The sequence below is a fragment of the Bos indicus genome, chromosome 1 (assembly GCF_029378745.1).
Source record: "Bos indicus isolate NIAB-ARS_2022 breed Sahiwal x Tharparkar chromosome 1, NIAB-ARS_B.indTharparkar_mat_pri_1.0, whole genome shotgun sequence".
Classification (NCBI taxonomy): Eukaryota; Metazoa; Chordata; class Mammalia; order Artiodactyla; family Bovidae; genus Bos; species Bos indicus.
In genome coordinates, this window is record NC_091760.1 from 25,211,438 (window position 1) to 25,226,998 (window position 15,561).

Below are 15,561 nucleotides of genomic sequence, written 5' to 3' on the forward strand. Positions count from 1 at the left end.
AAATTAATATTGAAAGGTACTGGAATAACACTGATGAGTAAATATTACTTTTGTTTATTGAGAAGAAATATGCTAATATTAGATGATTGGTTTGAAAATTGTAAGAACTAACTTTTAAAAGCTCATTATCTAGATGATCATTACATCTCCAGACAGATTTGTCTTAGCATTTCCTTTAGAATTATTTGCAGCAGCTGATGCTGCAGCAGCTGGTGGAAACTTTCCACAAATAATGACTTTTGACACTTTACAAATTAAAATATTCAAAACAATACATTATGCAAAATTTTCATCTTAAAATGCTAAATGGGTCCTTCTCTTTGTATTTCTTCTAACTTTTAATGGCCGTGCTTTCACTGTAGGCAAAGGAAGGATGTTGGTACCTGCCACTCTTCCCATATGGAATGCCAAATTCTGTGAAGTGTTTATTTTATGACGTACCTTATATTTTCCTCCTTTTTTCAACATTAAGTGTTGTTTCTAAATGTCAGGTTCTTTTTGATTGTTCTCTGGGATATTGATGTAACTCTCACCTGTCTTTTTGCCTCCCTAATTAGAGAATCTTTCTAATACACAGTTGGTCATGTCACTGCCTCCTCGAAATCAGTGAGCCATATAGAATAAAAGGCACATTTCGTATCATGTTATTTTAAGCCCTGTTGTCTTTGGCCAAGTGACCGCCTTTCACCCTCACCTTCCACGTTAACTTCCTCTCTGATTATGAAATATGTTATGCATGTACTGTCATTTCTCTGTCTTTTTGCTCATGCTGTTTCTTCATTGTGAATGTTTTTCTCCTTCTGTTGACATACCATTTTCATTCTTCACAACCCAATTTACTTTTTTAGTATTTTTATTGGAGTATAGTTGCTTTACACTGGTATGTCAGTTTCTGCTATACAGCAAAGTGAGTCATGTATACATATACATATATCTCCTCTTTTTTGCATTTCCTTTCTATTTAGGTCACCACAGAATACCAATTAGAGTTCCCTATGCTATACAGTAGGTTCTTGTTAGTAATCTGTTTTATTCATAGTAGTTTATTTATGTCAATTCCAATCTCCCAGTTGAACCCTGCCCTTTCCCTGTTGGTATTCATGTGTTTGTTTTGTACATCTTTGTCTCTCTTTCTGCTTTTCAAATAAGATCATCTGTACCATTTTTCTAAATTCCACATGTATGTGTTAATATATGATATTTGTCTTTCTCTTTCTGACTTCACTCTGTATGATAGTCTGTAGGTCCATCCACTTCTCTGCCAGTGACACAGTCTCATTCTTTTTTATGACTGAGTAATATTCCTTTGTATATATGTGCCATATCTTCTTTATCCATTCCTCTGCTGACGGACACTTAGGTTGCTTCCGTGTCCTGGCTATTGTACATAGTGTTGGAATAAACATTGAGGTGCATGTATATTTTTAAATTAATGTTTAAATTAATTTAAACATTAAATTTTATTGTTTAAATTAATTTAAACATTAAATTTTAATGTTTAAATTAAATTAGGCACGGGATTGCTGGGTCATATAGTAGTTCTGCTTTTAGTTTTGGAGGAGCTTTCATACTTCTCCCTAGTGGCTGTAACAGTTTACATTCCCACCATCTGTGTAGGACGTTTCCCTTTTCTCTACACCCACTTCAGCATTTATCATTTGTAGGTATTTTGATGATAGCCATTCTGATTGATGTGAGGTGATATCTTATTGTAATCTTGATTTGCATTTCTCTAATAGTGATGTTGAGTAGCTTTTCATGTATTTATTGGCCGTCTGTATATCTTCTTTGGAAAAATGTCTGTGTAGGGTCTGCCCATTTTTCTGGAGAAGGAAATGGCAACCTTCTCCAGTCTTCTTGCTTGGAAAATCCCATGGATGGAGGAGCCTGGCAGGCTACAGTCCATAGAGTCACAATTGTGTTTTGATGCTGAGCTACTTGAACTATTTGTATATTGTGGAGATTAATCCCTTGTCAGTTGCTTCATTTGTACATATTTTCTCCCATCCTGTGGGTTGTCTTTACAACCCAATTTAAATGCTACCTTTTTTTGGGGGAAACCTCTTACTATGCTCTAGTTAAAGTTGAGATTACTTTTCCAGATCTTTTCCTATAATGCATTTCTTGGACTGCCATGCAACACTTCTTTCAGCATAGTGATTTAACTTGAGTTCCTCAGTCAGAGATACCTAGGGTCAAATCCTGGCTCTGCCGCTTACTTCTTCCACAGTTGTGGGAAATTTATGTCATTAAACTTCTTCCTCATCTCTTGAATGCAGTTAGTTACTGTTTGTATATAATGTTCCAGTCTTTTATTGTGTTAGTTCTGATAGCACAGTGCCAGCGTGATAAATGGTTTGTATGGGTGTATTCTAGGTACTTGCCCACTTGACTTTCTCCTTCAGTAAATAGTAAGCCCTTTGAGAACAGGAAATTAACCTAACTCATCTTGGAATCCTTTCCATTTTACTGGTTCCAGAAGAAAATTTCATGCTGTCTTTACTTTTGTTTGAAATGACCCATGGAACATGTTAAACCTAACTCATTAGAATTGAAATATTAGTTTATTGCTATATTGTCTTGTTCCACAAGGAACTTGGGGGGACTTACGAGATGCATAAAGAACAAAAGACTGAAACATAAATAAAATGGTAGTAAGTGCATTTTGAATGATTGAATAGTTTAATTTCATCCATGTGAACCCAAGTGAAACAAAAGCTATAGATAAGGAAATATTAACGCTTGTCTTCATTTTGTCACGTTTTGTAGGATCTCGTCTTCGCCAGGAAGACTTTCCCCCAAGGATCGTGGAGCACCCTTCCGATGTCATTGTCTCTAAGGGAGAGCCCACTACTTTGAACTGTAAGGCCGAGGGCCGGCCAACGCCCACCATCGAGTGGTACAAGGATGGTGAACGGGTGGAGACTGACAAGGATGATCCCCGGTCCCATAGGATGCTTCTGCCCAGCGGATCCTTATTCTTCTTGCGCATTGTGCATGGGCGCAGAAGTAAACCAGATGAAGGAAGCTATGTGTGTGTTGCAAGGAACTATCTTGGTGAAGCAGTGAGTCGAAATGCATCTCTGGAAGTGGCATGTAAGTACACTTAATGAATCTCATAAATGGCATGCACTTTGACTTATTTTTAGTAAGCTTTGATTTATTCCCATGGGTGGTTAATACCTAAAGAATAGAAGTCAACACTTTGACTAATTTTTATTGTACCTTCTCCAGAGAAAGCTCATCAAAATAATATATAGCCAAGGTGTTGCAATAGAATTATTTATTGAGCTGGCCAAAAAGTTTGTTTGGATTTTTCCATTATAGCATACAGAATCCTGAACAAATTTTTGGCCATCCTAATATATTGAAAGAGTGTGGGTATTATATTATTACATTAAAGCAAGGTGGCAATGATGCTGATCATATTTTAAATTTGAATTTTTAATGAGAGATATAATCAAGTATTATGATTGGCAATGTTAGAGTTTATGTGTAAAATGGCATCAAATATAATGCATAAGTTCATTATTGTAACTATTTCTGTTCTGTTTATATGTATCTATTTTAATATATTTATACATATTATTTTTTATATCTAATTTTTATTGGGCAGCTTTAAAATGAATATACTCTTTAGGTTATATTAACTCTTTTGCTTCCAGGGTAAATTCAGAGATCATTACCCAAGGCACGTAGGGGAAAATATACTAACAAAAGCAATTATATTTTTTTATTAAAAATGCACTAGAGAAGAGAAGTGATTTCTGTTTATAGTCAAAATGTTCATATATAGGAAGATCTTGCTCAGATTTTATAATCAGTAATAGCTAATGATTTGTCCTGACTTTGACACTTAAGATGATATTTATTTATTAATCATGTAGCCCAAATAGCACTAGTAAATCAATATATCAAGACTTTACATCTATTTGACAATTGACTCCATACCTTTATTTTTTGAATGGTTTTCAAGAACAGATTTCAAAATACATTAGATTTGTTTTCTGGTTTATACGTGAGGATTTGGTGTCACAATTTAAACAGCATCATATAATTTTGGTATTCTCTATTTTGAAGAAATATTTTATCAAGAATTATTTGTGAATAAGATGGCAGTAATTGAGTTTTAAAAAATTTTGTGCTTTTCAACTTCTTGCATGTACCAGTAGGTGTTCATAGATAAGATAACTGAAGTATTTCAGAATGCATGAGTCTTTTTTTTTTTTTTTCACATAGCTGGAATGGGAGTCCTGGATATAATATTTCATGGGCTCATGTCTACAATTAACTGATACTATACTCACAGGCTGTATGGTATCACATGATTATAAAACTTGTATACATATGTATTGAAATACTCAACAATATATCATTATCTTTATATATGAAAGCATCTTTTAGTAAAAAAATTGTAAAATTTCTTAGTTGTCTCAATGAAAGTTTTTGCTCTTAAGCATCCAGTATTTAGATTTATGGTTTGTACTAGGAAATCTGGAACCCGCTCCATGCTTGAAATGTGTTACGTCCAATAGGAAAACACTACACGAATTCTAAAACCCTAATTTATTCTGTGAAGCACTTGTACTTTGAGATATAAGCATTAGAACTTTTGCTAGCAATGCCATTTTGTACCAGATCAGGTTAGATCCCTGGATCGGGGAGATCCTCAGGAGAAGATAATGGCAACTCACTCCAGTATTCTTGCCTGTGAAATCCCCTGGCGGGTTATAGACCATTGCAAAAGAGTCAGAAATGACTTAGCTAGTAAAACAACAACAATAAGCTAAGTAATTTCATTTTTATAACTTTCTTTTAAAAGCAGTTAGTTTAAAATGCAGTTTAGTGAGATATATACCCAAAACCTCAAGAAAGCAAATGTTCCAAACTGCCTATTTTTGTTTTGAATTATCTTATTTCTGGAACATTTCAAACATATCAAAATATTTCAGTGTCAATTCTATTGACATTTCCCGCCACAGGCTCCCTTTATAGTAAATGTAACAGGCATTATTTTTTTCCTTTTATAAATAGAATGAAACCCCTTATGGCTGGGTGACCAAAGACTCAGACCATAAGTTAATGGGGAATTCAGGATCAGGGCATGTTTGTTCTAATTTTCAGTTTTAGAGAATTATGCCATATTTGGAAAAACAATCAAATGAAATCTGGCTCATTTTATATAAAAAAAGAAAGAAGTTTTAATTAAAAGTTTTATTTTATCTACTCAATAGCAAATAATGCTTTTTACTTTTTTAATTGAAGTATAGTTGATGTGCAATATTATAGGCATTTCAGGTGTACAATATAGTGATTTACAATTTTTAAAGGTTAAATTTCACTTATAGTTGTTATAAAATATGGGCTGTAATCCCTATGTTGTAATATATATCCTGTTAGCTTATTTATTTTAAGCAAATAACTCTATTTTTAATCCTTAACTTACTTCTTAATATTAAATTTTATATAAATCAACCAGTCACTTTTTTGTTGGACAGCTATAAACTTATTTTGTTTTCTGAGCCTTATCTCTCTTAAAATTGCTTCTAACACACATGCACCTTGCACTTTTATTTAACTGAAAGGATTTCTCTCTTCCTAGTTGTGTCATTAATAATGAATCAAACTGAGAAGGAAATTTTGAAACCATGAATTTTTTTTTTCATGTAATGTGTAAGTAGCATTTTTCTTTATTTTTTAAATCAGTAAGCTTTGAGGAATGCTAAAAAATGCTTCTGACTTAGAGAGGAGAATAAGACGGATTCTAAATTGGATTCAGCTAGTGAATAAAATTCTTTCTTCTAATGCCCTGTCAACAGTTCATGCCATTTGAGCCAACACGAGATCAAATAATATCCATTTATATGCTGCTCATCCTTTTCACATTAGCTCATCAGTATTCTTCCTTTCCTTGTGTGTTTCATAAAATGTGTTAATATGGAAATCTAGGTCAAAGCATTGTGGTTTGTCAGTACTATTGATAACCAAGGTATATTTTTATAAACTGATAGGAGCCACCATGGGTCATATAAATGGCCTTCATATTTTAGGATACGGCATAATTGCTCAATTATGGCACATCTATGTATGAGTTGTTAAAGGAAAGAATGGAAGCTTGAAGACACTATGTATTTGGAGAACTGAAGGTAGCTTGATATGAGGTTGATGGGCAGCATGAGTCATGTGGTAAATCCTAAAATCTAGACTTTTTGCTACGTAAAAGGCGAATGTTAGAAAGAAAATTGAAGATTAGGTTCAAGTGATGAAGACTGAAATCAGAGTAGAGTTAGAAGCTATAAAATCATTCAGAGAAAAGTATATGGTAGATTTTAAATTGTATGAAACAGTGAGGATTGTAAGAAGGCAATAGTTTGAATCATACTTAGAAACTGTATCAGTTTGTGGTTGGTTTGGGAGATAAAGGTAATTCCCAGATGTTTTTGGTGGAGTGACTAGGTGTATTATGATACCTACCAGAGAAAGGGATGGCAGATACGGGAGAAATAGCTCTAGTGGGAATAGGAGAGTGGAGTCAGTGTAGTTGCATTGTTTGACATACCAATGAAATAATAGCAAGGTAAAAATATGCCATGTTCCATTACGAAAAGAGCTCCTGGAATTGACAGGTCTTTCCCAGATGGAAGTTGAAGCCATGGGGGTAGATAGACGTGGATGTGAATACCCAGGCAAGCTCTTTGTAGGGAGTGGTTGATAAGACCTGAGATCATTTTCATTGTTTGGAACCCTAACATTTAATGGCAGGCAAAGGAAAGGATTCTAGTGCAGGAGGCTCAGAGAAGGTATTGAGGTGATAGAATATGAGAAATGGAGTGACAAGAAAAATAAGCAGATGATTTTAAGAAAGAGAAGTATTTGGCAATGCAAATGCCACAGGGTGGTCTAATTAAAAGTACCTGTGGGCTCCAGGGATGGAAAGAAAGTACAGCAGCTGAAGAATGAGTGAGTAGGTGGTGAAGTTGGAGTGGCACATGACAAGCGCCTGTTCTTTCAAGAATTCAGATCTGAGTTGGGTATGAGGAACCACAGCAGGGTATTCCAACTTCTGCACTATTACCCTTTGTGATGGGGTAATTCCCTGTTGTAGGAGCTCTGCTGTGCATCATAGAATATATAGCAGCATCTCTGGTCTTTACTGAGGAGTTGCCAGTAGGACCCCTGCAATCCAAGTTGTGGGCTTCCCTGGTGCTCAGTGGTAAGGAATCCACCTGTCACTGCAGGAGACATGAATTCAATCCCTGGGAAGTTCCCCTGGAAAAGGAACTGGTGACCCTCTCGAGTGTTCTTTCCTGGAAAATCCCATGGACAGAGGAGCCTGGCAGGCTACAGTGCTACAGTCATTGCAAAAGAGTTAAGACACAACCTGGCGACTAAACAACAACAGCCCAAGTCATGACAACAAAATCTTTCTCCAGGTTCTGTCAAAGGTCCTCTTGATGGGGCGGGGGCTGGGGAGAGGGTCAAAATCAGTTGAGAATGGATTTAAGTGTATATATGGTGCTTAAGAATATATGGATAAGTAGCAAAAAAACTTACAAATTTTATCGTGAAATAATTATTGATAAAAAATCTGGAATTTTTGACTCTGCTTCATCTTGATTTTTATTTCAAATTTCAACAGTCTTGCTTCCTGTTGTCATATGAAGTGTGCAGTTTTATTGATAACCATCTGTCTTAACTGATTGTATGGAAGTTAGCCTATTTTTTTTATCGTACTATATTTATTCTCTCTTGTTTTTTCTTAAATACACAGTTCAGTTTATGAAAGGGAACAATATAATGCCAGAAAAAGCTATTTAGAACTTATCATTGCAGTGGAGATTTGAATCACTTTGCTCATATTTGTTTTTTTATCTTCTTGCTTTGGGGAAAAAAACAAACAAAAAACAACAAACAAACCAGAAAGTACTTTTTAAAACACTTGAACTCAAAGAAGGTTTTTAGCCAAGAAAAAAAAAAAAGTGACTTTTACATATGTAGAAAACAGAATTGCAGGGCCTACAAGCAAGGCACTTGGCACTGAAGAACTGAACACACAGTTTTCCGATGGGACCACCAAGAGAGCTGAGGCCTAACTGGTTCAGATAGAGTTTCAGTTTGAACTCCGATGCTCCCTGTGTTTGGAGCAGGAGGAGCTCGCGGGTCCTCACACAGATTGAGGCTGACTCTGATGCAGCCTGGGTCAGTGGCAGCCCCTAGAGATGGCAGCTGTAGCCCCAGGTGGTAAATATATGACAGCAGCTTGATCTATCGACCAGGGTAAGACGGGGTTCTGGCCTAAATGAAAATTCATGAAAAATTGATGAAGTTCCCAGATTATTTTTTCCGTTTCCTTTTCTTTGCACTGAGCCAGTGCAGAGAGAGGAGATTAAATGAGGTGCTGAATGCTTTAGTGGCAAAAAGGTTGTGGTTCAAAGGTCAGGGGTCACTTAGAAACCGATCTTTTTTTTTCTTCCCCTTATAAAGCAAAACTAAAACACAACTTTTCAGATTAGCTATGATTTACTTTTACTTTGATAAAATTTAAAAAAATAGCTAAATGTTTGACAGTTGGCTTTTGATGCAACTACAAAATAGAACAGATGTGGTTCATAATTCAATTGGGGAGCTAGAAATAGATGGAATTCCATGACTGTGGGGTGATTTATTTCTCTTCTTTCATTTTTTTTTCTTTTTTTCTTTCCACTTTTTTGTTTCCATGTATGAAGACTCATGCCTCAAGAAAGTCATTTAGAGAAGGAAAAGGTCTTGCATTATTTATAAGTCACAGATTGCTAGAAGAGCAGAGCTATGGAACACTCTACAAACATAATGATCCTGTTTGCTTTAAATCTAAAACTAAATTGATGTTTTATCTGTACAAGAAAGAAAGGTTATAGAAGTAGACTGACTTTAGTAACAGAGGTCACAGGTGGCATTAAAAACGAACACAAGGTGAATTGTTTCACTGATATTTCCTAATCAATATGTAATTTTTTTTCTTTTTCTTTTCTTTACTTTTAGCTGTAAATGAATGTTATCCAGGCAAAATACTTCTATGCTCCAAAAACACATGAGATAAATTGAGAAAAGGCTGAGCCATGGAGAACTTTTTTTAAAAAAAATAATACTTTATTGAGATATGTTGTTGTTCAGTCACGAACTCATTTTGACTCTTTGCGACCCCATGGACTGCAGCATGCTAGGCTTCCTTGTCCTTCACTGTCTCCCCAAGTTTGCTCAAATTCATGTCCATTGAGTCAGTGATTCTATCTAACCATCTCATGCTCTACTGCCAGTTCACATATTATTTACCCATTTAAAATATACAATTTAATTTTTTTTGTTTTTTAAGTGTATTCACTGGGTTGGGCAACCAATACCACAATCTAATTTGAACATTTTTGTCACTTCTAAAGGAAATTCTGTACCCAGTAGCAGCCAATTCTCATTCTCCTGGATCCCTTCTGCAGTATCCCTAAGCAAACACTGATCCATTATCTGCCTCTATATGTTTGCCTGCCCTGTGCATGTCATATAAATGAAATCACACAGTATATGGTCTTTTTTGATTAGCTTCTTTTCCTCAGTATGTTTTCAATGATCAACTTTGTTGTAGGATATATCAGTACTTTATTTCTTTACAATGTTGAATAATATTCTATTGTGTGAATATACCACATATTTCCATTCACTCATACATTGATGGGAATTTGGGTTTCCGCTTTTTGTCAATTATGAATAATGCTGCTATGAATATTCTTGCAAGTTTTTGTGTGACCTATGGTTTCATTTGGGGATTCTCTTGGGTGTATAGCTAAGAGTGGAATTGGTTAGTCATATGGTAACTTAACTTTTTGAAGACTTATATGTAACTTTTAAGTGTAGATAAAACAGTATTTAGTAGTGTTATTGAATTCAATGTACCTAGCACCCCTCTTTGTATAAAGCATAGCTATAAAACATTGTCAGTATTTGATGAAATATTATTGACTGGCTGGCATATTATACTTCCTTGTGGTACATGTCCATATTTTAATATATGATTTAATTAATTAAAATATGAACTAATTAATTATGTGAAGTCACTGGGTGGTCGATCATGAACTAGGTCTTTGACCTAGTTATTTAATTCACGTAGGTATGATTTGATGAAATATATTCTGAAATTACTTCCCTTTGTGAAACTTCTTACCAGACCATGTTGATTTTGGCCCCAGTTAAGTTGAATAATCTTGCTGTTTGAATCTTACTTCACTTTCTCCCACTTTTTTATTTGTCATGAAAGAGGAGACTATTCTGGCTTCTCAGTAGATGACATTATCTTTCCTAAGAATAACTGACATAACCTTTCCTGTTCCCATGTTATTTTTCCTTTGAAAAATCTTAAAAGTCTATGTTTTTTAATTTACTAGGAAGTTTTAGAATAAGAAATTAATGGTAATTGCAATAAAAGTTGATTAAGTAATTCCAGGAGTAGGAAACCAATGTACTGCTCTCATGACACAACTTTACTAAAACAAGCAAACCTTTCTATTTAAATGTATAGGAAGCAACTAGTCAAGAGAAACTGATTTTCATAGATGTTGACCAAGAAAAATAGAGGAGCCACTGGCTTTTTCATGATCACTTTATTTATATGAGTTCGTTGCTCAGTAGTGTCTGACTTTTTGCAACCCCATGGACTGTAGCCCACGAGGCTCCTCTGTCCATAAATTCTCTGGGCAAGAGTATTGGAGTTCATTGCCATTTCCTCGTCCACCGGAATCTTTCTGATCTAGGGATCTAACCTGGGTCTCCTGCATTGCTGGTAGATTCTTCACAGTCAGAGTCACCAGGGAAGCCCCTGTTACTATAGATTTCAACAGAGAATGAAGAGATTTTGTGGGGAGGGTATACAGACAACCACCGAAAACTACTCATACCTTAACATACTTGGTCCATGTTACGAACTAAATAGTGGCCCCCTAATTTACATATTGGAGCTCTAATTTGTGCTAATTTCTAGTACTTCAGATTATGACTGTGTTGGGAGATTGGGTCTTTAAAGAGCTAAATTAAAACGTAGCAGTTAGGGTGGGTCCTAATCTGTTCTAACTGGTGGTCTTATAAGAAGAGGATGTTTAGACATCCAAAGATGCCTGTGCACAGAGGGAAGACCGTATAAGAACACAATCAGAAGGTGGTCACCGTCCTCAAGGAAGAAGAAACTCAAACCGCCAACACCTTTATCTTAGGTTTTAGCTTCCAGAACTCTGAGAAAATAAATTTCTGCTTTTAAGTCACAGGCACTATGGTATTTGTGATGGCAACCCTAGCAAATTAATAGAGGCCTTTTATCTTATAGCAAGCATAATTACTAGTAAGAGACCATATTAAGGAAAAATAATGATCAGAATCAAAATATTGTTTGTGCTCTACAGATCTCATACTGCCTTGCATTCACGGTGTTGGTCCAAGAATCTGTTTTAAAAGAAATTTGTAAACTCAGTTGACAGTATTATAAAGCAAGGATGTATAGACATAGAGAAATCAATCTAAAATGTCTAACTAGAAGCAAAAGACAATTTCAAATATTACGGCATTTTTTAGGTATTAGAGAATAATGTTAGAAGACACATGTGTGTGCCATGCACACATCTATGTTATTTGGGCTGTTTTGTCTTGTGGCTTTTAATTTTGTAATTCTCCATCAAGTCATTTGATACAAAGGTCTCTTATTTAATTTTTACAAATGAAGGTGTGAAATTTCTATGCCTGGAGTATGTGTTTGAACTTATGAACTACTCAGAGAGTTGTAATGCTCTATTTTGATATCGGGTTTCTGTTGATTGAATTAATTGTATTCAACCCTTCTCCCTTTACAAGTCTCAAGTTTCCATCCACTCAAATTACCTTGAATTAATTCTGATTCCAAGAAAGCACACAAAGAAAAGAGAAATTGCGATGTCCTCTTCAAAAGATTATTTCCAAAACCAATTTAATCCTGAGCTCTGTAAACATGTAAATCCTATCCATGGAATGACAGTCAAAAATATTTATAGTGGTACTAAGGTATATTAAGACAAAGATCTGTTGCTCCAGCTCTTGTTTTCAATTTCAGAATTTTTTTTTAGGTAAATGTAAGAAATGTCTAACCTACTCCAGTATTCTTGCCTGGAGAATCCCAAGTTCATAGGGTCTCAAGAGTGGGATGTGACTGAAGTGACTTATTAGCATGTACGCATGCACAAGAGTTGCCTATTTAAGGTTTGGAGGGTTTCCCACCTATAAACCTTCAATTTATTCGATTTCAAGTGGTTTGTAAATAAAAGTCGATTCTACTGAAAAGGTATATAGGTTGACATGGTAGTTAGGAAACATAATTATTTTACAGCAACTTGTATGATTTTCTGCTTAAGATAAGTGTTTCATCAGAATGATAGGTTTCCAATTTTTATTCTTTAGATTGAATTTGTTTCTGATAATTATAATACACACATCATTCAATTCTGAAGCAGCTCCCACAAGGTTTCTATAATTACATAAAGAAAGTTGTGCTTTTTCCATGCATAACTCAGTATATATGTTAAGCTCTTAAGAGAAGTACAGAAATAAAAGCAGCAGGTGAAAATTTTTCAACTCTGGAAATTTCTTTTTTTGGAGAAGTTGGTCACAGCCTGTGACTTAACTGCTGAAGGATGAGAGCTTCAGTTGTAATATCAACATATTTTTTTCCACTCTAAATCATTAGAACTGGTTTCCCTCTTAGGAGATTTTCAAATACAAAAATAATATTTTCAACCACTTCTTTCTTAATTAGGGGGCACTCATACATTTTTGTCAATAGGGTATGTATTTTATAAGAATTAATCTAGGAAAATAATATTGGGCCCCTGTTTAGGATTTCTATGAACTCTCTGAAGTTCCCTAGCACTAACTTTCTGGGACTGCTTAGACATCAATAGTGTCTTTGACTCTTGCAGAAAAGTCAAGCAAGCATTATAAGAGAGGTGGGTGCTTTGATTATATGACAGACAGATGTTGAGAATCTAGACTTATTTATGTTTATTTTGCTTTTTTGCATTTGCAGAAATTCTACCACCCAGAATAACCCATGGTTACTTACTGGATAGACTAAGCCTGTTAAAAAATTGATCCTCCCAAAGGCTGCTAGCAACTGTACCATCCCAGGTTATAGGCAGGAAGAAAAGTCTGTTTGGCCCAAGTCACTGGCCCGTTGAGTAGCATCACAAGTAGGGCCTAGAATTCTTGTTGTTGTTCAGTTGCTAAGTCATGTCCGACTCTTTGCAACCCCATGGACTGCAGCATATCAGGCTGTTCTGTCCTTCACTGTCTCCCAGTTTGCTTAAATTCATGTCCATTCCATTATTGATACTATCTGACCATCTCATTCTCTGATGCTCCCTTCTCCTCTTGCCTTCAACCTTTCCAAGCATCAGGGTCTTTTCTAATGAGTCAGCTCTTCACATGATGTGGCCAGAGTATTGGAACTTCAACTTTAGCATCAGTTCTTGCAATAAATATTCAGGGTTGATTTCCTTTAGGGTTGACTGGTTTGATCTCCTTACTGTCCAAGGGACTGTCAAGAGTTTTTCCAGCATTGCAATTCTAAAGCATCAATTCTTCAGCTCTCAGCTGTCGTTATAGTCCAACTCTCACATCCATACATGACTACAGTAAAAACCACAGCTTTGACTAGACAGACCTTTGTCGGTAAAGCAATGTCTCTGCTTTTTAATATGTTGTCTAGGTTTGTCATATTTTTCCTTTCAAGGAGCAAGCGTCTTTTAATTTCATGGCTGCAGTCACCATCTGAAGTGATTTTGGAGCCCAAGAAAGTAAAATCTGGCACTTCTTCCACTTTTCCCTTTCTATTTGCCATGAAGTGATGGGACAGGGGGATTCCCAGGTGGTGCAGTGGTAAAGAATACACCTGTCAATCCAGGAGACACAAGAGATGCAAGTTCAATCCCTGGGTTGGGATGATCCCCTGGAGTATGTCATGGCAACTCACTCTAGTATTCTTGCCTGGAAAATTCCACAGTAGAGGAACCTGGTGGGCTATAGTCCATTGGGCTGCAGAGAGTCAGACAGGAGTGAGCAACTGAGTAAAACCAAACTAAGTAACTTACATGTCCCTTACTAGAAGACCTGAGAGACTTCACCTTTTTTTTTTTTTTAATGGGAATGTTATTTGTAAGATATGCAAGGTATATTACAGGCAGTAAAGGTGAATTAGAACATGGAAAACTGTGAAGGTAGGATATCTACTTCAAATTAAGGTATGGGAAGAGAAAGGCTGAATTTATTTGATGAGTTAATACCAGAAAGATAGGAAATGGCATTTCAAAGGAAAATTTGTCAGAAGTTTAAGAAAAGAGTTTGTGATCTAGTGATGATGCAAATCTAATTTGCTACATTTTTATATGGTACTTTCAAGCTTCTACATACTCAACTAGTTGCTGAGGATTCTGATATTTAAAACTAGAGTTGTTTAATAGGTACAGAGTTTCAGGTGTATATGATGAAAAAGTCCTAGAGATCTGTTGCACAACAGTGTTAATATACCTAACACTACTGACCGAGTGACGTGAAGTTGCTCAGTCGTGTCCAGCTCTGCAACCCCATGGACTGCAGCCCACCAGGCTCCTCCACCCATCGGATTTTCCAGGCAAGAGTACTGGAGTGGTTGCCATTTCCTTCTCCAGAGGATCTTCCTGACCCAGGGATCGAACCTGGGTCTCCCGCATTGTAGGCAGACGCTTTACCGTCTGAGCCACGAGGGGAAGTCCTGTACACTTAAAAATGATTGAGATGTTTTAATGCCATTCTCCCAAATCATCCCCCCCTCCTCCCTCCAGGTTCGATGCAGGATACAGGAAGCTTGGGGATGGTGCCCTGGGATGACACAGAAGGATGGTATGGGGAGGGAGGTGGAAGGGGAGTTCAGGATGGGGAACACATGTACACCCGTGGTGGATGCATGTCGATGTATGGCAAAACCAATACAATATTGTAAAGTAAAAAAGATAATAATAATTAAAAAAAATGATTGAGATGGTATATTTTGTGATAGCTGTGGTTTTTTTTTTAAGCACAAAATCCAGAACAGGGCATGATTCACGCCATCCCAGAGTGCTCAACAATGGTATAAAATGTAAGTCTTAGAGTGAGGAATGCCTAAAGATGTGAAAATTGAGAGGAAAGAAAGGTTGATTTGCTGAGAATCATGGACCAGGTGAAATGAATTTTCTAGGTAGAAAGTTAGTAAAAAAAAATCACTGATGTTTACTAAATGCCAAGAATTTTAAGTGTTTTATATTCATGGTTTATTTTTAGTATAATTCTCTAAACAACTTATTATTTTATCTCTATTATATCTGAACCCAACACCTTAACTTAACAATTTTTAAATAGTAAGAAGAGCAGGATTTGAACCCAGACAGCCTCTGCCTAGAGTTTGCTTTCTTAACTACCATGCTGCTGCTGCTGCTAAATCGCTTCAGTCGTGTCCGACTCTGTGCGACCCCATAGACGGCAGCCCACCAGGCTCCCCTGTCC

General features: G+C 36.1%; 1 protein-coding gene across 17 annotated transcripts in view; it reads left to right on the forward strand.

The window, feature by feature from the left end:
• Positions 1-15,561, forward strand: part of ROBO2 (roundabout guidance receptor 2) — a 1,473,778-nt gene that overhangs the window by 882,250 nt on the left and 575,967 nt on the right. For all 17 annotated transcript variants that reach the window (XM_070789313.1, XM_070789256.1, XM_070789396.1 and 14 more), the window contains exon 2: positions 2,770-3,096. In XM_070789313.1, coding sequence (XP_070645414.1) covers positions 2,770-3,096 — 327 coding nt within the window. The remainder of the gene's footprint in view (positions 1-2,769; positions 3,097-15,561) is intronic.